Here is a 25,414-nt window from a genome sequence, read left to right as displayed (position 1 = left end):
GTTTTCCATGGTCTGTATTTTGGAGTTTTCATTCAACATCTGCAGTTTGCTTTCCCACAGCCCTCAAGTCATCTTACAGATTACTTTCAAGACTTTTGATGCCATGGATCCGAAATGTACCTATACTATTATGGGTCTTGTGTGCAGACCTTAGGGGATGTCCCAAACACCAGTAGTGTCAGCAGTCTGAGAGTGATTATCGCCCTTCATTGTTAACGCTGTAAACATGCACACATAGTACGCACCTTATCTTTCGTGTTGTTCTTCCTTTGTATTTCTAAAGTCCAGAAATAGACTTTTACGGCTCCTTGCTCCTCTGTAGAAATACCGGCAACTGCATGTTGTAGCCAATTCCTGTCAGACTTGTGCAAATGCTTATAAAACGTCCAGCGGACCAGCGCTAGGAACGTCCCCACGTGTCTGTCTGGTCACATTTAGTGAATGCATGCGCGTGGTGCCCCCGGCGGTCCGGTCCTGCGCGCACTGAAAAGTCACTGCAGGGAGTCTGCACGCTGAGCACGTTTACAGTGGTGTTTAAATTCCTGTGCACACACAAGTGCTCCGAAGTTCATCTCACCTGTGTAGTCACCACGGCTCCTCCTCTGCTCTTTCTGGCCATTTGGGTTGTTAAATCAGTGGATGCCATCTTGCCCCTCCTCATTCCACCCAGCCAGAGCTATTTCACCGGCACTATCGTTTAGTTAATCAATTCAAGTGGAACAAGCATTGGAATAGCCTATAGGTCTCGCCTTTGGGACCTTATAAGTGCTTAGCCATGCAACAGTTGATTTTGTTGCAGCAAGGATATTGCGCTGCATAACTAAATACTTATAAGGTCCCAAAAGAGAGACCTATTGGCTATGCCAATGCTTGTTCAATAAAAGCATTGGTCAGTTTTGTGTAGAGTTTTTTGCATCTTATGGTGCTCCAATGCTCAGTAATGCGTGTTCTGATTTTGCGGGTAGTCATGCCAGTGTACCTCAGAATGCAGGGGCATGTTACAAGATACATCAGTTTCTCACTGTTACAATTTGTGTGTTATCTGAGCTCCCAATGTGTATTAGTGCTGATATCTACATGTGTGGTGCATTCAGTGAATGCGCACATACTGCAGGAACCAAATGGAAAGTTTCCTTGCACAGAGGGTAAATCTCATAATGTGTCCTGTCTCGTGTTGGGGGAAAGGAGGAGTCTGGTGTGTACCAGTTTGTCTCTCAGATTCTGACTTTTTTAACGCGAACGGTGAGTGTTGCATTGTCTGATCCCCCTTGTTCAGTATGTGGCATTTGCTAGATTTTGCCCTCTTGATGGAATTGGAAAGACTGCTAAAAGTGTTGATGCAGACAAGTCTTGAGTGTGGGGTTTGGGTGATCTTGTTTCAATGAGGGCAGCCCGGTTGTTGTTTTTTTCCCTTTTAGTCTCTGAATGTACCAGTGGTGCAGGGTATTGCCTGTGTAAAAGTTGGGTGGACAAATCTTGAGCATGTTCTTTACATTTTTCAACTTGTGAGCAGTTTCTCTTCATTTGAAGAAATTGGCTGAATCGTAGGCTCTCCCAGCGTGATTTCGGATGAAAGCTGTTGTTTGACTAAAGAGCATTCCTTGCATTGGTTTTCTGTTGAGTTCGGTTTCAAGAATAGCAGCACAAGGAAATATCAATAGGTCCATGTCAGAAATGGGGGTCTCTAGTTTGCAGAGGTAGGTACCTTTGTCCAAATAGGGACTCTTGTTTCTAGTCAGGGTAAAGGGGTCGGTGTGGTGATTTCGGACTTTGGAAAACGTTGCACCCGATGCGTCGTGCGGCGATTTCTCGAGCCGCGGCAGGGCTGCAACGGTTTCTTCGGCGATGCATCAGAAAACAGGTGCGGATGCGACACGCTTCTTCTGTGTTGCGTCGATTTTCCAGCTCCCAGTGACAAACAGTCTCTAGAGGTCCTAAACAGCAGCAGGCACCTCTATGCAGGTTGGAACTCCTTGCAAGGAAATTCAGGGGAGCTGGTGGTGAAGTCTTTGTGTCCCTGAGAATTCAGAACAGGAGCCCAGCTCAGGTGCAAGCGCTTGGAGATCTTTTCTTCAAGCAGGTGACAAAGCGAACAGCACAGTCCTTTTCCTCCTTTGATTGGCAGTAAGCAGCTACTGCAGGCCAATCCCAGACAGCAAACAGCACAGGGGCAGTATTTCTCCTCAGCTCTTCTCTTTGGCAAAGGTTCCTCTTGATTTCCCAGCAGTTATCTAAAAGTCTGGTGTCTAGGCCCCACTTTGTATACACACAAATCCTTTGTTCTCTGAAGGCAGATAGTGTATGGACCCAGCTAAAACCAGTTCTGTCCTCACTGGTGCAGCTATCTGGCAGGAGGTTGAGACAGCATTGCTGAAGGCAGACCAGGACCATTCAGATGAAAAGGAAATCCCCTCCCCCTACTCTAAATGCAGCCCAGGTCTATTCAGCCCAGCCCTGACTCATCAGACTTCTGGAGCCTCTACCCCTCTCCAGCCCCTGTCATCCACAAGCCAGACATGCAGTACACAAACCTAGCAGAGGCACACTGGATGGTTAGGCAAGGAAATACCTTCTTTCTAAAAGTGGTATTTTCAAACACAGAATATAAAAGTCACCTTTACTATAAGATGCACTATAACATTCTGTTCAGGCATACTTCACTTTATTTTTCTACCTTGTTCCCAGGACCAGTTTTGTTTATAAGATGTTATAAACAAACTCCCCATTATGTCCTATGGGAACAGGTAGCCTTGCAATAGTGAAAAACGAAATTGGCAGTACTTCACTATCAGGACATGCCACAAACATCAGGGCATGTCCTACCTTTCACATATGGTGCACCCTTCCCACAGGGGGGCCTTGGGCCTACTTTAGGGGTGACTAATATGTAGAAAAGGGATGTTTTAGGGCCTGACAAGTGTGTGCTCTTGCCAAGTCGCAATGGCAGGCCAGAGTTACATTTTACAGGCTGCTTCTGTGGGGGGCACAATCAGTGATGCAGCCCACTAGCAGCATTTGATTTACAGGCCCTGGGCGCACACAGTGTACTATACTAAGGTCTAACAAGTAAATTAAAAATGGCAATCATGGAATCACAAATCCATAACAACAATTTATAAACGGAGCATTGCACTTTGGCACTGAACAGCAGTGGCAAAGCGCCGAAAGCATCTAGACCAGCAAAATGGAGTCCAACACACAGCAAAAACACAGGAGGCAATTGCAAAAAATGCAGGGGAGACCCACGCCAATGGTGCCAGGTCTAACAGTCCAGGAAAGGGAGCTTGGCTTTACTGAATTTACAAGTGAATTTCAGAAATTGATTTTGGGAGGTCAGCCATTCGTGAAATGATCCTATAGATGCTGTATCTCCATTCCAGATGGCAGGGATGTCATCAATATAACACTTCCAGATGCTTATAAAAGAGCAGTACAAATTCTCCTCCTAGAGGACAAGCTTAGTTTCAAAGTCATTGTTAGAACTGGGGGTCTGTAGTTGGCAATAGTTTGCACCTTTGTCTAAATAGGGACCCTTGCTTCTAGTCAGAGTAAGGGGGCTACACTCCTAACATAACCCCTACTCAACCCTGTGGTAGCTTGACACGAGGAGGAAGGCTTATCTCAGAAGCAGTGTGTAAAGCATTTGTGAACATACAGTAATACAGTGAAAACCCTACAGATGGACACAACACAGGTTTTATAAAAATAAGTATTCTTTATATAGACTTAACACAAGACCCTAACAACAGAAATCCCGAATACAGTATTAAGAAAATGACTTTCAACTGGTAGAAATAGCTTAGCTCACTATAGATGGTAAATGCGAAATGTTTCTCACAACGTACCTTTGGATGCGTCACGCAAGATAAGCAAAAGGTTCGCAGGGAGAACGATGCATCGGTTCCTTGCTTCGGGGGAGGCGATACGTCTGTTCCTCAGTGCTTGCGCAAAGTAGACGTCGCGTCTGTTCCTTACTGGAGAGGAGATGATGCGTCGATCTTGCGTTGCGTTCCGGTTGCGATGCGACATGATGGCACCTCGATGCGATGCGACAATCTGGTGCGATGCGAGAAGATCGCGTCTTTGATGCGATGCGACGACGTGAAGGCGATGCGTGCACGCCCCACGGTCGTGCAGCGACTCTGGAACTTCTGAGCCACGACAAGCCCTGCGACACGTTTCCCTGGTGATGCAAGGGCGACCCTTGCGTTGGCGACACGCTTCTCCAGTGATGCGACAACAAAGAGCGGCGATAGAGACACGCTTCTCCACTGATGCAAAGGCGACCCTTGCGGTGACGACACTCTTCTCCGATGATGCGACGGCAATAGCTGTGGATGCGACATGCTTCTTCTCGTTGAGTCGCCCTTCCAGCTCCCAACAATACGCAAGCTTCTGCAGACAGAATTCCAAGCAAGAAAATTCAGGGGGGAGCTGGGTGTGAAGTCTTGTATCCCTGAGAATTCAGCAGGAGGCAAGCACAGTTCAATCCCTTGGAGATTCTTCTTCAAGATGATGAAAGTTTCAATAAAATCTTTCTCCTTTCCTTGGCAATAAAGAAACCACTGCAGGCCAACCCCAGAAAATAGCACACTGGGACTGGGGCAGTCAAACTCCTTGAGCTTCCCTTGTTCTTCTCCTTGGCAAAAGGTCTGTCTTGATTCCCAGAAGTGATCTAAAGTCTTGGGGTCTGGGCCCCAATATTTATAGTAGTAAATCCTTTGTCCTCTGAAGGCAGAGGGTGCCTGTGCCTGGCCAAAACCAGTTCAGTGCAGCTTCCTTGCAGGAGATGGAGACAGCATTGTTGAAAGCAGACCTGGCCCAGGTAGCTGAAAGGAAATCTCCTCTCCCTACTCTCTATTTTATGAGGTCTCAGGGGAATGAAAGGAAATCTATGCCCCCCCACTCTCTGTGCAGCCACGGTCCTATTCAGCCCAGCCCAGACTCATCAGACTGCTGGAGCCCATGCCCTCCTGTCACTCACAAACCAGACATGCAATACACAACCTAGCCAGGGCAGGCTGGATGGATAGGCAAGAAAAAACCCACTTTCTAAAAGTGGTATTTTCAAACACAGAATGTTAAAATCAACTTCACTAAAAGATGTATTTGATAATTCTGAGTTCAGGCATACTAAATTCATTTTTCTACCATGTTCCTGAGGAAGCTGGGATTTACATCTAGATTTTCTTACCCATCTCTAGAATCCCAAACCAGGTCGACTGGACCTTTTTCCCTGTTCTAGAAGCATAAAGGAAAGATTTTACCACGTTAACTTTGAACAGCTTTACAATCAAATCCAAATTAAACTCAAAGGATCACTGACTACGAACTGAAATTTCAAAGATTTATTACAAAGCCAAAAATTGTTTAACATACAAACATCTCAGCAAGAGGTTCAGAAAATAGACTGGCACTAATATAAACTTAATTTTACGCAGGATTCTTAGACGACTCAAAATAAAAAGCAAAGTCAATTCGAGTAACATCAGACAACCGAGAACAGTCCCTGCTTGAAGTTTAGACTGCATTTACAGAAGAAAAGAAAATGGTTAGTCTGTCCCTACACTGTTCTAGAGTGGCATCCCTACTTAGCATTCTCTTCAGGCCAGAGTAAAGGTGTCAGCAGTGATGACTTCCAAAGAAGTACATTCACTTTCTTTAGGCAGATAGTCTTAACTATCGAGCTCGTTCTAAGATGCTCCTTCTTACACCCCACTCTGCCCTAAGTTCCCCAAACTCTCGCTACAGCTACCTACATCCTTCTCTGTCAATCTCCTAACAAAATCTGCTCTCCACCCTTGGGTGCTGTCCCTAATACAAAATCCCAAAAACAGTCGACACGCCCAGAGGTACGCCCCTCTGGCAGGTACAGATCTTCAGACTTTTCCAGCATGGCACCTTTCCATCAAGCGTCCGTTGGTGTGTCCTTGGGTCCCAGGCACCTTCCTCGCTAAATGTTGCACTTCCAAATTCTTTAGCAGCTCCTCTGCACTCACGCCTACTATCCTAACTCCTAAACAATGGACTCTTCTACCTAACGAGTCTTGTGGCCTTGCACCTGCAAGCTGAAACACATGGGAACATCTCGGTGAACATTCGAAGTTACAATTTAATATTTTCTGAGGAGAGCTTCTTTCCTGATGAGAGAAAATCATTCCTTCTCGACTTAAGCTAACAAAGAAAATACAGTTGGCCTTTACCGGCTTCAGCATGTCTCAGGCCGTTGCACGTTAAAATACATTTCTAACATGACATGACATTACATTTCATAACTTTAAAACGTTAATCCTACAAGCAATACCACTTTTACATTAAATCTATTCTAATCCACTCATTAATAGGCACATGTATTGATTCATTAAGGCACATCATTACTAATATGACATTTCACCTATGGTTAAATTTCTACGTTATGCAACCATTATATTTCTGATCTAAAAGAAATAGGTTAGTGTTAGATTCCTTACCTTAGAATATCCCCAGGTGTCAGACTGGTTCCAGAAAGTTTTGCGTAGCAGTACCCCTGTGCGTCGGTAGGCGTCGTCTGCGGCTCTGCGTCCGTCGTCGGCATCGTGGTCCCCGGGATGACGTCGTCGGAGTACTTAGATGCCGCCCTCGTGCGCTGACGTCAGTTCTTCTTTTTTCCGCTCCAGCAAGCGCAGATCTGGGAAGAGCAGTACTCCTAGTCACTTTTTGACTAACTTTTTTGATCTATTTTGGATCTTCTCGAGTCGATTCTCGACTTCGGTGCCAGGAAAACGGTCACCCAGGCCCTCCTCACCAGCCGTCTGGACTACGGGATCGCCCTCTACGCTGGGACCACTGCCAAACTACAGATAAGACTCCAGCGCATCCAGAACGCCTCAGCACGACTCGTCTTGGACATCCCCGACACAGCCACATCTCCGCAGACCTGAGGGACCTGCACTGGCTCCCCGTCAGCAAGAGGATCACGTTCAGACTTCTCACCCACGCACACAAGGCTCTCCACGACTTGGGCCCCGAATACCTCAACAACCGCCTCACGTTCTACATGCCAACCCGCCAGCTCCGCCCCGCCAGCCTCGCCCTCGCCACCGTCCCACGGGTCCGCAGAACCACCACCGGAGGAAGATCCTTCACCTACCTGGCGGCCAGAACCTGGATCACCCTCCCCACCCACCTACGACTCACCCAGGCCATCTCCCCTTCAGGAAGCAACTCAAGACCTGGCTTTTCGAGCAGTAGCAGACACCCCCCCACCTCCCCCACCTCCTCAGCGCCTTGAGACCCTAGCAGGTGAGTAGCGCGCTTTACAAATACCCTTGACGACTGTAACCGACTAATGTCGGTTACCGACCCCTACCGTCGGTGTCTTTATTGCCTCGGGGCCGACCACGATGACAAGTTGGCCCCGCGCTGCTCGAGGTCCCGGTCCAGGAGAAAGTCAAGGGACCAGTCGCGGGGCCACAGTCATCACAGCTCCGTGAGTCAACATCACTCGTCGGGCTCCAAGTCCTCAGGTATGTTGAGGCTCAAGAAGTCGAAGAAGCGACACTGCTCTTCTGACTACCCCCCGACGCTCGCGCGACGCGGCCGGGGGTTCCCGCCGAGGTGCCTTCGGGCCCCGCAGACCCGTCTGGGAGCCCAAGCGCGCCAGCAGCTTCGGCCCCGGCGCCGTCGGGTGCTCCGGCCCCAGTGCGGTCGTCAACTTCAGTCCCGCCGCCGCAGGGTTCCTCAGGATCCAGGCCTGGATCAGTGACAACGCCGGTCGACCTTACGACCCCTCCGCCGACGTCGTCACCAAGGGTGTTGCCCCCAGCGGCGTCTTCGGGCGGCGGCGGCCCCGATCTCCACCCCGTTCCAGATCCGGCGTCGGACCGGCGCCGTTTTCGACGCCGATCGGTGAGCCCTTCACCGACGACCCGGCGCCATAATTTCTTCCTGACCTTCAGGAGATGGATGACGAGGGGGATTGGGAGGGGTTCTGAGGACCCTCTGGCGACTGGGCAGACGAACTGGGGGACGCCAGTGGTCTAGACACTTCGCCCGACACTGGTTTTGTCTCCCCTCCTACTGTGGCTACGGAGAAGTGTACTGCTTACAGCGTGGTGTTGACTAGTGCAGCCAAGGCCTTGTCTCTTGAGCTCCCAGTCGCGGCCGTGAGGACTAACCTCCTCACTGAGGTGCTCAAACCGCAGGCAAGCTCCTCGGAGCCTCTCCTGCCGTTCAACGAAGCCCTCACTGACGTTCTGTTGGGCACCTGTTTCAAGCCCTCTACAGGCCTCCCTGTAGATTGGAACTTGGCCTGACACCACCGACTGGCTCCGGGCGACCCCAGATTCCTGTCTGTTCACCCCACCCCTGAGAGCCTGGTGATCCAGGCCTCAACTTCCCAGACCGCACTCCCGACCGCCCCTCCGGATCGGGAATCCAAAAGGTACGACCAGTTCGGTAAGAAGCTGTTCTCCTCACTGAGTTTAGGGTTGCGGTTTGTCAACACTGCCTGCCTTTTGGGCCGTTATCCCCACTCTTTGTGGGATACGGTTGCAGAAGTGCTTCTGCAGTGCCCGGCGGACGTCCAGGCAAAGCTTACCCAAGCCCTTGCGGAGGGAAGGGATGCAGCACGAAATTCTATTCGGTGCGGACTGGATACCACGGACTCGCTAGGCAGGGTGATTGTAACGACGGTGGCGGTTTGTGGCCACGCCTGGCTGAGGTCTGCCAACTTTTCGGGCGATGTCCAAGCCTCTGTTATGGAAATGCCCTTTGATGGCCGTCGCCTCTTTGGTGACAAGGCGGACAGCGCGCTGGAGCGTTTCAAGGACTCCAGGGCTACGGCCAAGTCCTTGGACCTCAGCCAACGCCAGCAGACTTTCACCTTTCGTCCCATTCGTGGCCAAGGAAGGGGCACCCCCACACGTCCAGCTAGCCACAGTACCAACCTCAACGCGGTCGCGGATGTGGTAACCGCAGTGACGGTGCCGGGGGGCATCGGCAAGGTCAGTCCACACCCGCCCCCGCAGCATCTGCCTCAAAATCCTCCTAGTTCGAGTTTTCAGGCCCATTCGACGGCAGTGGGGGGCAGGGTTCGCCATCACCGCTTCCATTGGCGCTCCATCAAATCGAACAGGTGGGTGCTGCAAATCGTCCGAAGGGTCTCTCCCTCCCCTTCGAGGCGACCCCTCCAGCCATGCCACCGCAGTTCCACCGCATGTCAGGGGATCACTTGCTACTTCTGCGGGAGGAAGTTACGGCCCTCTTGGCCAAGGGGGCCGTCGAGCGCGTTCCTGGGCCAGAAGTAGGACGTGGTTGCTATTCCCACTACTTTCTGGTACCCAAGAAGGGCAAAGGGGGCCTACGGCCCTATCTTGGATCTAAGGAGCATCAACGGCTTCCTCCGGGAGGAGATGTTCAAGATGCTGACTTTGGCTCAGGTCCTAGCTGCCCTGGACCCAGCAGACTGGATGGTAGCATTGGACTTGCAAGACGCTTATTTCCACATGCCTGTCCTGCCGGCCCACCGGCGTTACCTGCGGTTCACGGTAGGCCACAAGCACTTTCAGTTTACCGTGCTCCCCTTCGGCCTTACCAGCGCCCCACGGGTGTTCACGAAAGTGATGGCGGTGGTCACAGCTCATCTGCGCAGATTAGGGGTTTCAGTCTTCCCCTATCTCGACGACTGGTTGTTGAAGGCGGGCTCGCCCCAAACAGTCGTCTCCCACCTCCAGACTACGGCCGACCTCCTGCACTCGCTGGGGTTCTCCATAAACGTGCCGTAGTCATTCAAGTGCCCCTCGCAGAGGCACCTTTTCATCGGAGCGGTTCTGGACTCAGCGCAGTTTCGGGTTTATCCTCCCGAACAGCAGGTTCTGGATATTCGGGCTCTGATTCCGGTCTTTCAGCCTTTATCCCGAGTCTCGGTCAGGTTGACGCTGCGGCTCCTGGGGCTGATGGCCTCCTGCATCCTTCTGGTGCATCACGCCCGGTGGCGGATGCAGGCTCTGCAGTGGGACCTGAAGTTTCAGTGGGCGCAGCATCAGGGCAACCTGTCCGACTGCGTCAGGATCTCGGAGGGCACTGCGAAACAGTTGCAGTGGTGGCTCACGAACCGCGATTGGGTCAGCGGCAGACCTCGCTCCCTTCCCCAACCGGAGCACGTAGTAGTGACAGATGCGTCCCTCCTGGGATGGGGAGGCCCCATGGGAGAGAGGGAGATCCGAGGCCTCTGGTCTCCGGCGGGCGATCCGGCTTGCACTGAAAGCATTCCTTCACTCTGTCCGGAGAAGTGTAGTGCAGGTGTTCACGGACCACACCACCGCCATGTGGTACAGCAACAAACAGGGCGGGGTGGAGTAGTGGACCCTTTGTCAGGAGGCTCTGCGCCTCTGGACATGGCTGGAATCACCACCTGGCAGGTTCCCTGAACGCCAGGGCGGACAAACTCAGCTGCCGGTGCATGATGGATCATGAATGGCGTCTGAACTCGGACGTGGTGCAAGGTCTCTTTCAGCAGTGGGGAGAGCCTTGGTTAGATCTATTCGCCCCCGAAGAGAACAAGCAATGTCATCAGTTCTGCGCATTGGAATTTCCAAGAGGGCACTCGCTTGGCGACACTTTTCGTCGTGAGTGGAGCTGCAGTCTGTTGTACGCCTTTCCACCTGTACCACTTCTGCCCAGAGTGCTGAAGAAGATCAGGCGAGACCGGGCCCAAGTCATCCTTGTGGCTCCGGACTGGGCACGAAGATACTGGTATCCTGAGCTACTCAGTATATCAGTCGATCCCCCGATTCGTCTGCCTCTTCAGGAGGACCTTCTGTCGCAGAAGCAGGGGATGGTCCTCCACCCGAACCTGTCCAGCCTCCACCTCCATGCGTGGAGATTGAGCAGCGGCAGTTGAGGCCATTTGACTTGCCTTCTGAAGTCTTTGATGTGATTCTGGCAGCCAGGCGTCCCTCCACAAAATCGTTATACCCCTGCAGGTGGAACAAATTTGTGGCATGGTGCACAGCAAAGGCTGTGGATCCTCTCTCTGCCCCCCTTTCAGAGGTTCTCCTCTTCCTTCTTTCTCTTGCACAGCAGGGTTCTACTCTGGGCACTCTTTAGGGCTACCTCTCTGCCATTTCTGCCTGCTTGAGGCTTCCTGATCAGCCTTCTCTTTTCAAGTCTCCTGTTGTAAATAGATTCTTGAAGGGCATCACGCACATGTTTTCTCCTGTTCCTTTCGTGATGCCTCAGTGGGACTTGAACCTTGTTCTAACCTATCTGATGTGCGCTCCTTTTAAGCCACTTCACAATTGCCCTCTTCGTCTTCTGACTCTCAAGACTGCATTCCTGGTTGCCATCACCTCTGCCAGGAGAGTGAGTGAGCTCCAGGCTTTATCTTCTAAGCCTCCTTTCCTTTCTGTCCATCCGGACAAGGTTGTTTTAAGAACGCGTCCTTCTTTCCTGCCCAAGGTGGTTACGGCCTTTCACATCGGGCAGTTCATTACCTTGCCCACCTTTCCGCCTCCGCATCCCTCGAAAGAGGAAGAGAGGCTCCACCATCTGGACCCAAAACGTGGGCTCTCCTTCTACCTTGATCGCACACGCCAGTTCCGGGTGGATGACCAGCTCTTTGTTGGTTACGTGGGCGCGAAGAAAGGACCGGCGGTGCACAAACGGACCAGCTCTCAGTGGGTCTGTTGCCCATCAAGGTCTGTTACTCCTTGGCTAAGAAGGAGCCCCCTGTTGGGCTGAGGGCTACTACTGCCCTGGTTCAGGGAGTCCCCTTGCAGGACATCTGTCAGGCAGCTATGTGGGCCTCGCTGCACACGTTTGCTAGACACTACTGCCTGGACAGCCAAGTCCGGCGAGATGGCTTCTTCAGCTGTTCCGTTCTCCAGGACTTTCTGGTGTGATCTTGGTCCGCAGATCTACCACCGGGGTTGGCATTGCTGGGGTATCTATTCTAAGGTAAGGAATCTAACACTAAGCTGTTTCTTTCAGATGCACAAGTTAGTTACCTTCGGTAACGATATATCTGTAAGAAACAGTAGTTAGTGTTTGATTCCTTACCGCCCCACCCATCCTCCCCGTTCTGCGGACCGATATCTAGGGTTACGGTATTTCCCTTTGAAGGCCCTAGTTTTATGGCACCAGTGTCGGTCTCTGGCATGGCTCTGCGTCCCTGGCGCGGAAAGCTATGTACAAGAACTGACGTCAGCGCGCGAGGGCGGCGTCTAAGTACTCTGAAATCATCCCGGCGACCATGACGGCAACGACGGACGCGGAGCCGCAGACGACGCCTACCGACGCTCAGGGGCACTGCTACGCAAACTTTCCGGATCCAGTCTGACGCCTGGGGATATTCTAAGGTAAGCAATCTAACACTAACTACTGTTTCTTACAGATATATCGTTACCGAAGGTAAGTAACTTGTGCATTAAGTCACAACATTAGTCTAGGACTAATAAACACACCACTTCATGTTGCACTGATCCCTGGCCTACTGTTACAATTCTAATTTCATTAGTAAGATCCTCTAAATATGTGGGTGCTGACTACTCGGGGTTATGGTGCACCCCTTATAAGATGTTATAATCAAACTTCCCATTCCGGCCTATGGGGACAGGTAGCCTTGCAATAGTGAAAAACGAAATTGTCTGTAGTTCACTATCAGAACATGCCACACACACCAGGGCATGTCTTACCTTTTACTTACAACACACCCTGCCCTTGGGCCTACCTTAGGGGTGGCTAACATGAAGATAAGGGAATATTTAGGGACTGGTAAGTGGGTGCACTTACCAAGTCGACATGGCAGTGCTAGACTGCACACAGGCTCTGCAATGGCAGGCCTGAGACACACTTTACAAGCTGCTTCTGTGGGTGGCACAATTAGCAGTAGCCCACTAGCAGTATTTGATCTACAGGCCCTGGACACATGGTGCACTGTACTAGGGTATGACAAGTAAATCAAATAAGCCAGTCATGGAGTCACTAATCTATTACAACAATTTACAATAGGGAGCACTTGCACCGAGGCACTGAATAGCTGTGGCACAGTGCCCATAGCATCTAAAACCAGCAAAACATATTAAAAACAGAGGAGACAACAGCAGAAAATGGAAGGGAAACTCACACCAATGGTAGCAGGTCTAACAGTCATGCATATAGAGATTCACCAAGCTTGGGGCAAAGGTACTCCCCATCGAATTCCCAGAGGTTTGGAGGTATAGACAGTCCTCAAAGAGAAAGAAATTTGCTTTCATTGCCATAGTGGCACACTGCATAATGAAAGAGATAGGCGTGAGGAATTCACTGGGCAGTCTGAGAGCAGGGAGTCTACAGTGGCAAGAGTATGATCTTGAGGAATGAAGGTGCTTAGTGACTCAGCGGTAAAAATAGATTAGGAACTCAGTGCTTGTGTCAAAAGCTAGACCGTCAAGATGTTGGAGAACATCTTTAGTGTCTTGTAGGTTAGTGGGCCTGGTCCGTACAAGAGGTCTTAGGAAAACGTAGAAAGGTAGGATACTGGTGCTAAGCTGGTTTTTGACTAGTCTGACTGGGATCTTGCTAATCAGGACCCCAGTCTATCTGCTTTCTCCATATATTGTTATGTTATGTACTTAGGTACACTGCAGATTGAATACTGGGGTACCCTTGTCAGTCCCTAGTATATGGTACCCATGTACACATGGCATAGGTACCCCAGAGGCCTCCCATGGGCTGAAGCATGTATTATGTCACCCATGAGAGGCCATGCAAAATGGAACTTCAGGCCTGCCTTTGCAGCCTGTGTAATATGGTGCATGCATCTCTTACTTTAGATATAGGTTTACTATATCTAATGTTCGCTGCACTTAATACCTATAAGTCACCCCTATAGCAGGCCTTAACAATCCTGAAGGCAGATTTAGTGTATTTAGGCTGGATGGGTGCGCTTGCCAGCGACCAAAAGTCAGCAGGAGGGGCACATTTGATTTCCCTGTGCATAGTCCAGTTCAAACCAGTGCTGGGAGCCGTTGCTCTGGTGCAAAATAGGACAAAGGACAGGGGAGTATTCTTCATATTGTTCAGAACCTCTCCCCTGAATCTGTCCAACTCTCTCCCGTGGGTACAAAAGGGCTTACCTGGCTGTAGGACCTAGATTTGACGTGGACAAGATTCTGATCAAGAAACCACTGACCTTCGACTGTCTGGACACTCTGGACTTCGCTGGACTTCGTTTGGGTCTGACTTCATCTCCCTCTCCGTCCAAAGCATTGTCTGTGCCCAGTGCACCATACAGGCTCCGTGCAGGACCTATGGAGCATCAAGGACAACTGAAGATATCTCCCTTAGAATGAAGGAGTCAATCCCCTGCAACCACAGGCTCCACATCTCAACTAACCGCTGTGCTGCTCCTGATCTCCTACGGACTCCAAAGGCTCCAGCAACACAGGAGGTGGGTTTCTAAGTCCCCGAGGTCCGAGCTGCCCTCTTACCAAGTTGGAGGTTAGAATCTCTTGTCGGGACTGCAATACCCATACCCCTGTGCACTGCGTACTTTTGCAAGTGCATCTGCTTGTTGGCGTTCCCAAAATAAGTGCACTGGGCTCCGACTTGCCCCAACCTCTGGCACCATTTCCTACAAAGAACTCCGGCCTCCTCGCACCAAGTGCTCCGTGGGCTGCTGCTTTGTGAAACTGCTCAAGGTCCCCTCGCGACTCCAGTGCCTCCGGCCTGTGGGTACTCTTGAGGGTCAACACTTCTTTTCTTGGGCGCCCCTGGTTGCTCCAGGCTTGCCCTGACTCCCCTGTGTTTGGTGAGTGTCCTGGACCTTGCTGGTCCAAACCATAACCTTTCTCAACCTTCTTTGTGGGTTGCCGCTGCCAAGGCTTGTTGGTGCTTCAGCCTGACACCGACCCTTCAGCACCGGACATCCTTTGTGGAACAGCTTGAATCCGGCTCCTGGTCATACTCGACATCTCCTGGTCCTTGTGGCTGCAGAGTCAAGAACACCCTCTTTGCACCTTAAGCACCCGATATCGGTGGGCATTCGTCTGCCGAGACCCTGGTCACTCCTGAGTGACCCAGACTCTGTCCCTTCTGCTTTCAGGTACTCTTCATCAAGAATCCACCTTTGGATTCCAACTGACACTTTTCTTCTTCACAGCAGTGGCTCTTCTTCGAAGTCCACCATAGGGATCTTCAGCGGTTTCCGACGCCACTTCAGACCTATGCACCTGGCTTCCATGGGAAAGTTAACTCTGGTACTACGGTATCCCCTGGTGGGGTGGCTCTCCAACCTCCTAACTTCCATGGGGTTTCTTCGAAGTCCACTTAGAAGGGTCCTTAAACTTTAAAACTGCGACTCTCCCATAGAATTCTATGGCACACACCGTCGTGTTCCCATGCTACACCTGTGCTCCGTGGTGTCCCTACTTACTCGATTGGGTGGTTCTTTGGGATCCTAGCGATTCTACATCCTCTAGACACTGTCTTAACTCGAGTTGTGATTCTTATACCACTATTTTAGTATATGGTCTGGTCTCCCCCTGAAGCCCGCTGTGTATTAGTGCTGCTTACAATTGTTTGTGTGCTACAGTATTGTGTGCTCTGTGAGTATCTTCGTGTAGAAGATACTGTGTCGTACTTAGTGTGTTATAGTAATAAATACATATTTTTATAACTACTGTGTAGTTCTCCTTTCATTTACCCAATACTATAAGGTTGCATTCTGGTAAAACAAGCTGCTTAACATTCATTCAATACTAAGCCTGCTCTCCACAGCTACCACTTGGATAGCTTTCTACGGTTATCTTTGACCTCGTAAATCACCATAAGGGTAGTTTGGACTAGTACAAGGTGCCCACTTTATTAGTGGGCAGCATATACCAGGCCAACTTCTCACAAACGTCTATGAACTGAGAAAGGGGTTCAGGCAGGGACCGATCCCCGAGATGATAGGTCTGCCTGGCTGGGGCTTATGTATTTTGGGTAGCACATAGAAGTAGGGAGTAATTGGCACATCTGCAATCAAAAATATGACTTCTTTGGCCGTGATCCAACCTGTGTCTCTAGCTTCTTCCATCATCAGTTTGATGGTGGACGGAAGGCGTTTGGGAGGATCTCATTTAAAGGTTCGATAGGAGACTCTAACATTGGGTTGTTGAAGGAATTCAGCCCTGTAGGAGGAGGTGTCTAGAATGATTGCTTATCATTTGTCTTCTGGTGTTATTGTGATAGCCGTATCTGTACTCAATGCGGAATGACAGCATGTTCAAATTTAGACAGGTTGTAAAAAGGTTGTCGCACATTGTGGATGTTATTCTCAAAATCTTTCAGTACTGCCTTCTCAAAGTTCAGTACTGCTGGAGGAAGCATGTGGGAAGGAGGTTTGAAGGATGATTTGTTCTTAAGGTCCGTGCTGAGCTGAGTTTCCGCATTGCCTACGTTGGTTCTAGCTTTAAAAAAGTAGAGCAGATGTATTTTGCTGAAGAACTGGGCCAACTCCTTGTGAATTTGTAAGTCGTTACCTTTAAAAGTAGGGATAAAGCTCAACCCTTTGTTCAATAGACTGTTTTTTTGTGGTGTCAAGGTAAGGCTGTTGAGATTGGCGACTAATTTGTAGCGCTGCTTGTGCCTGGTTGTGAGTCTTCTTTCGTCATTCAACATGTTTGTTGGGGTGACGGTGGGGGCTCCAATGTACATTAGCATTGTGTTGTCTTCTTCATTCCCTTGATCTCCCTCTTTCTTGCGCTAAAAATGTAGGGTTGTGAAAAGGGGGTGGAAGTGCTTGAAAATGTTGCATTGGGTAATACCATGCCGGTGTAGGGGGCCACTACGGGTTAGAGGGACTGAAGAAGTGACTGCCCCGCCCCGGCATCCTTTTCTTTGAGAGGTTGAGTGGTTGGACTCACTGGATCCTGACTCAGAGCTGCCTCACCACTCATCAGTGTTAAGAAGAGATTCTGTGTACCCTGTTTTTGCCCTCTTGAGCCTTTCTCTTTCTGATTTGTGGACGATGGAGTGTAATTATCCTAAGATTGATCCATTTGGTGCCATTATCCGATTGGACCAAAGTCTTAGTAATGGGTGTGTCTTGTAGACTTGTGGAGATGACAATGAATTCAACCATGGAATCGTCAAATGACAGCCTTGTAAGTTCTTCTTCTTTGGTAACTCAGTCAGTAAGTCACTGAAAGAGTGGTTGTGTACCAAACAAAGAATCTCAAGCTTATGCAATATAAAACCAAACTAAAATAATGGCCCACAGCTGCATCTGTACACATACAAGTAAAAACAAAAGTACGGTCAGGGGAGATTTAAAGGTTCATGGATTGATCCCCATCCCCACTAGGCGCAGTGTGATGGTGGCCCAACCAGGCTGCAGATGCTAATGTGGTTTCTTCTTTTTCTTCTCTTGTGTCTTGATACCCTTGTGATTTTTCATTTTGATGTCATTACTATCAGTGGTCCTGATGTCGATGTTGCTTTTGATTTTGCTAGTACTGGCCCTGCTGTTTGTGTTTCTGTATGACCCTTTCTGGTTGTCACTGTTCTTACAGTACGATCTTAGCCACCTCCCCATCACTCCCTTCCCCTAGATCCCTGTTAACAGGTTCGCAGAATATTACCCCTCCTTCCAATTCCGTCCACCTACCCTGTTACGACCAAGACATTAGGTTGTTGGCTGCTCCGTTCGACATTCATCAGGACACAGTAGCTACTATAGATTGTGACTCTTTCTTGGAGTGGCAGCTTTAGTCCCTGTCGAGCCCAACAAATGGGCACCTGTATCCTGCCTCAGAGCCCTTATGTTTGCCTGATGATAACTGCTGCCATATTTCTTATATTTTTAAACGCAATATACAAAAAATGTGGATCTCTTTTTCCAGTGACATACCCACTGTTAATAAGCACCAGCAGAGAGTTTGTGTTGTTGTGCATTGTGCACTTTACCTGTGGTCAATACTGCCAACATCATAATGACTTTCTGAGTGGTTGCTTGCTTGTTCTCAACCTGTGCCATCAAACATATCTGATCTGCGTTCATTTAGCATTGCTTTTTACCTCCTACTCCATTCCATGCGGTCTCTCCTGATATCTTTGCCTGTAGTATCTGATGTCTATCATGATCTGAGAGCTCACCTGCTTTAATTCATGATGCTGTCTCCTTCATTTATGCTGTGAGAATGATGCTTCCAACAGTAGAAAGCCAATGGTTTTCTTTCAGTTTCATGACAAGTGAAGAAACCTTATTTAAAAAAAAAATCAATCTTAATGTCCATCCTACAAAATCTTCTTAAAATCATTAAGAAATAAACTCCTAAACTATGATCATTATTGCTAGCTCCAAGCTGAAGAGCTAAAGAATCTCTGTCTTTTGCCCATGCTGAAAAACCTACAATAGATGTTAGCCGAGAAAGGTGAAAGCTAGTCTATCCTGGCTAACATCTAGCAAATTGGCAATTGTTAAGCTTCCAAGACATGCATCGACAAACACCTTGGCAGCACGCAATCACGATTTGCATCATAACAATGACATACTATGAATTAAAAGTGACCAGATGTTCAAAGCTATTTAGCAGTTGCAAACCCTTCAGTTAGTTCAATCACAGTTTGTAACCACTAAGTCTTTACTGTATGTTCTAAACCCAATTTCTGATGCAGTGAGTACTCAAAAAACCTCAAAATAAGTTTAGAAGTGCATACCTTTCATTTAATTTACCATACCATGTGGGCCCTCAATTTTTTGTTGACTTTTCCCTTGTGGAGCTCACACACACAGCATTTGCATGTTTTTGTTTTCTGCTCATCAAACCCAATGGCATCTGTTCTGTGCACTTCCCCCTCTCGCTTGTTTTCTTTTGTTCCTGAAATGTTTGTTCACCTGATCCTGTAACTGTATAATTATAGGTGTTAAGCATTTAAATGTGTTCTGTAGAGCGGACACCAAGACTGAAACCTGGTTCCCCAGGCGCACAGTCAACAGCTCAGTTTGTTACTCCACATAGCTAACTTGTTTTTTTAGGCGCCAATGTCTACTTGCTGCTTGATGGTGCGTCCAGTGCAGCTATTTTATACGATATACTTGCAGCCAATCACAAGCTGTCCTGCAAGCTTGAGCCTGCTGTAGCCAATCTGTAGACCGCACAAGTCCTAGGCACATCATTTTGCTGCTCCAGTGGAAACCCGTAAATTCCGTCTTGTAAGTGAAGAGACGCTGTCAGAATCTTTGGCGGTGGTCTCTGACCATCCAATTGCATCAGTCAGTGCTTTAGGAATTCATGCTTCTGACTACTCTACTGAGCAGCTTTTATTGCGTGCCACTTGGACTGTATTATAGTCATGAGTTCATCATCTCCTGCAACTCCCACTCCCTCCATCCGCTCCTGTGTACCGGTGCTCTGTGCCTGGGCCTAGGCCCACCCTAGGCTGCCACCAGAATCACCCCTTTTCGTACGGTGTGTTTATTGCAACCTCCATGGCTCCAGCCTCCATTGGCCTCTCTGCTCCTGCTACAACCCCGCCATCTATGCCTCTGCTTGTTGTGCGGTGAGTGCTACTCGCTTCTCTCACCTACTTAAAAGGAATGCGCTCTGGTGCGGTTAAGCTCCTGCTGAGAATTGCACCACAACCACCCTTTAGTTTTGGGGCTCCACAACCCTCCGCTATCTGCACGGGCATGGCTGACCATTACTCTGCGAGGCTGCGTCTGATTGCCACTCGTTCTAAACAAACTCCCCTCTGAGGTGATTATATCACCTTTACATATGACTTTCCTGTCTGGGCTCCGAGTTCCTATTCGCCACAGCTAAATCTTGAAGATATCTTGTTAAGGATTTAGGTCTGCGGCTTTTCTTGAGGTGCGGTTTCCTACTGTATTGCTCATAGTTCTGTGGTTGTTTTCTCGGATGTCCTGTGTTAGGTGGTTTTCACATCAGTTGCCTTGTGTTGAGTGGGTATTGCTTTTGTTGTGTAATTTTTTGTTATTTTCTCTAGAGTTATCTTGAATTGTGTGGCATTTTTCTCCGTTGTCCAATATTAAATGTGTTCTTCCAGTGTTGTCCGATATTGTGTGCTCCTCCTGTATTGTTCTAGGTTATATTTTGCAGAGCATTCTAAGCAGCACATGACATTCAAGAACACCACATGCTTGTGAGTCAGCAGAACATCAAACCACAACTTGCATCATAATATGGGGTGATTTTCCTTGGCGCTCTTTGTACGACACCAGACATTTGATGAATATATCAAAGCAAAATGGAGAATAAAAATCACTAATCTTGTACCCTGTGCGCACCACAGCTGAAGAAAAATGTCAATGCAATAGCGCTAATCAAATATCACTCAACTGCAAACAAAAAAACACAAGTAAAAAACATTGGCATTTACAACACCAGTAGCTCTAACTTTCACAAATGCGAGACCTATCGCATTGCAGGTTAATTAATACAGTTGTGCTCCTACTATCACAGCAGGCATGATAAAAAGTACTTCCCTGTTTTGAATTGGTACAGCAACCTGCAACAAGAAAGTTCCAATTGTAGCTTTTGAAAGGCATGTAAATGTATATTCCTTTGCCTCGTAATGCTTTTTAAATACAGGCACCAACCAGTCTGCTTCCCTCTGGCACCTCTTCCCTTCTATTTTGAAAAAGTCTAGCAAAGTCAAGTTTTGAAATATTAAGTTGTGACTTTTATTTCAGGTTTTGTTAGAGCGCGAGGTGGAGGTGATATTCGGGATGTTAACACTAATTCTGAAAACTGGGCAGTAGTCAAAGCTGCACTTGTAGCTGGGATGTACCCAAACCTCATCCATGTAGACAGAGAAAATGTGCTGCTCACTGGAACAAAAGAGAAGAAGGTGCGATTTCATCCTACTTCAGTTCTCAGCCAACCACAGTACAAAAAGGTAAATTCACTTTATGCCTAATTTACAACATAGAGGGCTGTTGCGTACTATATGTTATTGAAATCTAATTTCTGATTTAATTATTTATTTATTGGATAGATTTATATAGCTCATGGTCACCCAAGGTAGAGATGTGCTTTACACGTTAACAATAAATGTGACACAAAGTCTTACCTGGAGTTGGTAATTTGCTGAAGCATAAGAATGGCATAGCTTTAATATAAGTAGGTCCTGAAAGGTGGGGAGGAGGTGAGCGGGGAGGGAGGGGGCGAGAATTGTTAGAAGGGAAGGAGAGGGGAAGATTTGAGGAGGGAGTTGTAGTAGCAGAGGATGGGGGTTAGGTAGTCGGGAGAGGAGGGGAGAAAGAGTCTGGATAAGTGAAAAGAGGAGGGAAGAGGAAGATGGTGATAGGTGACAGGTGCAAGGGCAGAGTAAAGGGTGTGGAAACATTATATCCTATCCATCAGTCCTGACAGTGAGGTGCGGTTCGGATTGAACTTGCAAGAACTACAGGGGCTATTGGGTCAGATATATGGTTATATGGGTGTATATGTATATATGGTATTATGGGTGTATTGGGTCCCATTATTCTCTCTTGCATGCTGTTTCCCTTGCTACGCTAATGTCCGCGTAACTCGAATGTGTTGAAAAAATATTTCTCTCTGATGCCTATTTTTTGGTGTGGCTAGAGGCAACTTGAACCAAGACCTTAAACTATCTATACAGAGAGTCGGGCAGATTGTTGAATCATACCAGCCTTTGGTTGTTACCAGCTTCATTGATTAGCCGCTATTGAGTCATTGTAACGGTTATTCAAGACATCTCACATTTCTTCTGTGAATGGACATACAGTAAGTCGTTGGTGCATTAGCTATACTTACGACTATTATTCCAGCAGAAACATAGCTGACCCTGTGACACCGATTTTATGTCAAGGATCAAGAGTTATGTTAGTGTGTCAACATGTTTCAGAATGCCTCAGTCTTTGTAATACCAGGTTTCCAGAACAGGGTTGGGTTGCCTCTTTTTATGTTTTGTGTTTTCCAGGATGCTATTACTTTGTGCCAGATGGAAGGCACTCTTGATTTCAGTTGGAATTGTGACTTCTCTGTCTTCGTAGAGGTCCCTTCTTTGTACCAATCTTTTTTTTCCTAGCCATCTTTAAACATGTTACCCAGGGTGATGGATTTTCTATCTGGCAATGGTTGAAGCTGGCTTCGTACTGGTGGATCCTTCACATTGTAAGTGCAGTCTTTAACTCAAGCACTCCTTCACGGATGTATGTCGTTACAACGCATGCTTTTTCCACGCATGCCTTTACAACGCAGGTATTACAATGCAAGTCGTTACAACGACTTGCGTTGGGGGGCGCTGGATAGTGGAATAGTTTAATTTACTATTCCTACTCCAGTCCCCGTGGATAGTAGGGAAGGTTTTGGATAGTAAATTAAACTATTACCTATCCTACAGCGCCCTCCAGGGCAAGTCGTTGTAACGACTTGCGTTGTAATACCTGCGTTGTAAAGGTACTGCGTGGTAAATGTTTCGTTGTAAAGGATGTTTCTCCTCCTTCACACCCCTTTCAATATTAAACTCAAGAACTTAAAGACACATTTAATGAGTTAACTAGGGTTTCATACTTGTTGGAGAAGCAGGCCATAGCAGAGGTGTTGTACGGCGAATGGTATATGGTGTTTAACCAAACTTACTTTCTAACACTAAAAACAGAAACTCTGAAGTTGAGGCCCCTCAAAAACCTCATGATGCTCAACAATATATAATACAAAATTAAAGGTTTGGGTAGGTTTCTTTGGCCTATATGTTGGACGAATCCTTGATGCCACCAGCACAGTCTGTTCATTTTGTGGTGGAAAGCTAGTATTTTCAATTCAGATTCCTCTGATTGGCCTTGTGTCTACATTTAAGTGTTATCATGATACTTCCTTTAAATGGACTACTGACTCCAATACTCATCTCATTAGAAATACATGTCACAACAGCAGGATCTGCGTTTGCATCTTTTGCCAAATTCCATGGAATTTTCAGCTGTTTGGAATAGGTAACCTTCACACTCCTGAAATATCTGTAGTACGTTTCACATGACTATAAATGCAGCTATTGCTACCCTCTCCGTGGCAAATAGAATACATTGTATGAGAGTTAAAGCAAAGTTATGCAAATGATCTTCCTGGTCACAAAAAGACAATGTCTTAAAACATGTAATAAGTACTCCTCCCTGGCAGCACATAATTATTGCTATGGTGTATGATTCAAGTGTTCATACATGCTACTTCTAAGATCAGATGTTCAACAGAAAGGGAGCCAATGTGCCACAAGCCTAGATGGCTGCTCTTGAGTGAATTCCATATCATCAGGATTCTGCGGCTGCTTTTGTGTGGTATGCTGCTGACATGTCAGTTGATTTGCTGTTAGTGACTGGGTTTCTGTTGCAATAGGCTGAAGCTCACCACATCCGCACAAGCCAGTGAAATAGTGCTGTCCCTAGAGATAGCAGGGCCCACTTTGAGGATCAACACATTTGCCATCTCTGTTCCTGTGGACTGGCAGCTGTATTTTGTGGGATCTCAACATCTACAACACCATTCTGAAGAATCAAGTATAATGCTGTGTTCCTGTGGAAAGTAGCATTTCCAAACCTAACCCATCATTAGCCTGTTACACCCAAGAATTGACTGAAAACAAGTGCACCATATGAAGAGAGGAGAAAATCAAAATGCCAGGAGAACCTTACCCTTCTCAACGCACCCAACTATAACGATTGCTCCATCATCACCACAGCTAAGGCAACCTACTACAAGACCACTATCAACAGAGAAATCAAGAGAAGCAAAGCCTTCTTTAAGGGCTCTAAAACAGTGTGCCAACCCCATCCCAGAACCTGCCATCTCAGTTTCAGCTGACAGATTAAATGCTATCAACTTCTTCTTTGCAGCTAAATTAAACAAAACCAAATTACAATCGCTGTCCACATCATCACCTATACCCAGCTGTCTCACCAATAACTGCTCATTCGTCAACACAGACCTGTGCAACAGCCTGTACTCACTCTAAGACTCCATCATCAACTCTCTGCGAGGCGAAGCACTCTTACCCCTCCTCCCGATCCTCCCCCTGCTAAAAAAGCCTACACTACATTAAGTCAGCCTTGCCAGTATTCCTCCAACATTCTACCTCACATTTGTTGGACAACTCATAAGGAACACAGGAAGCCTTGGGAGCCATCTTTGCTGACAGCTACCTCACGATGCAGGAGTATACTGACAACACACAACTTTACTTTGGAATTTCTTTAGCCATTAATATTCAGAGACTCAAATTCTCCTTCGAAGGCATCCAATTCTGTATGTCAGATTGCCTGGTGCTAAAGCTCACAAACACTTTGTTCCTCCTAAATGCCAACAGCCCTAAAACATTCTCTTAGTCAGTCACATTCCAACTGACAGAACAGGCCAATTCCCTCTGGGTCACCCTCATCTTGAACATCTCATTCCAAAAAATAATTGCTAAGACCAAAATATCCTGGATCAGACTCGTGCCTGAAAACAAAATTAAAAATTTTCTCCCGAGAGAAGAGTTCAGGACGACAGTTCAAGCCCTCTTCTTCTCCCACAGGATGGAGGCAACACACTCCTCGGCTGTATTGCAGAGACTACGCTTGCTCCACTGAAAGGCACGCTTCATGCAGTAACACAGCCTGTGAAGGGGCTGAAGACATCTTACCAAATCTCCCTCACATTAAAGCATCTACACTGGCTTTCACCTGCAATCTAATCGAGAATTTATTTAGTAAGTGCTTTCAGGATTCAAAGCTGCCTTTCACATGTAGACAATACTTTATACTTTATACTTTATATATATATATCTGCATATATTATGCAAAATCGTATCAAAGAAAATAGTAGAATAACAATATCACAAATTAATAGTATGCATAGTCCTTTCTGGGCTCTGGTTTCTTCCTGGGTCTCTGTACATACCTATATTTATGTAGATGCCAGTTTTTCTTTGAGTTCCCAGCTTTTCACAAGAAATCTTCCCCATTCCCTTGGTTGTTTCTTCTGAGATTTTGCTAGTCAGAAAGAAGATGTATCCTGGTCACTGGCCAGTTTTTCCCTGAGAAGAAAACTTTTGAAGGTGTAGCCTCTGACCCTAGTATAAAAGGGACAGTTCAGCAGGCAGTTGCTTAGGTCTTCCTTTTTTCCACATAAGCAAATGTCATTTTCTTCCTTTGTTTGCTTTGGGATTGCATAAGAGGTAGCGTGCTACTTTGTGCTGAGGCAAAAGGTCTCCTTTCTCTATTCACTACTAGTCCGAAAGCACAGAGGTGATAAGGGTGTGCTGCCACCACGATGTTAAAAAATTAGGCATATTTTGTCTCGTTCCATCCCTTGAAAGGAATGTATTGCACCAGAAACCTTGCTTAATCCATATGGTGCTTAACTTCTGCTGATCTTTCTGTTGTGCACTATAGTATGGTATGACTGATTTAGCGGGGAAGTATTTGAAGTGGTCTGAGGTCCCTATTTAA

At 47.5% G+C, this 25,414-nt stretch overlaps 1 protein-coding gene across 5 annotated transcripts in view; it reads left to right on the top strand.

The window, feature by feature from the left end:
• The window catches only part of YTHDC2 (YTH N6-methyladenosine RNA binding protein C2), a 1,035,502-nt gene that overhangs the window by 635,668 nt on the left and 374,420 nt on the right, over positions 1-25,414 (top strand). For all 5 annotated transcript variants that reach the window (XM_078675531.1, XM_078675532.1, XM_078675530.1 and 2 more), the window contains one exon: positions 20,660-20,865. In XM_078675531.1, coding sequence (XP_078531657.1) covers positions 20,660-20,865 — 206 coding nt within the window. The remainder of the gene's footprint in view (positions 1-20,659; positions 20,866-25,414) is intronic.

The sequence above is a fragment of the Lissotriton helveticus genome, chromosome 2_1, assembly GCF_964261635.1.
Source record: "Lissotriton helveticus chromosome 2_1, aLisHel1.1, whole genome shotgun sequence".
Lineage (NCBI taxonomy): Eukaryota > Metazoa > Chordata > Amphibia > Caudata > Salamandridae > Lissotriton > Lissotriton helveticus.
This window is presented reverse-complemented; position numbering and strand designations above follow the sequence as displayed.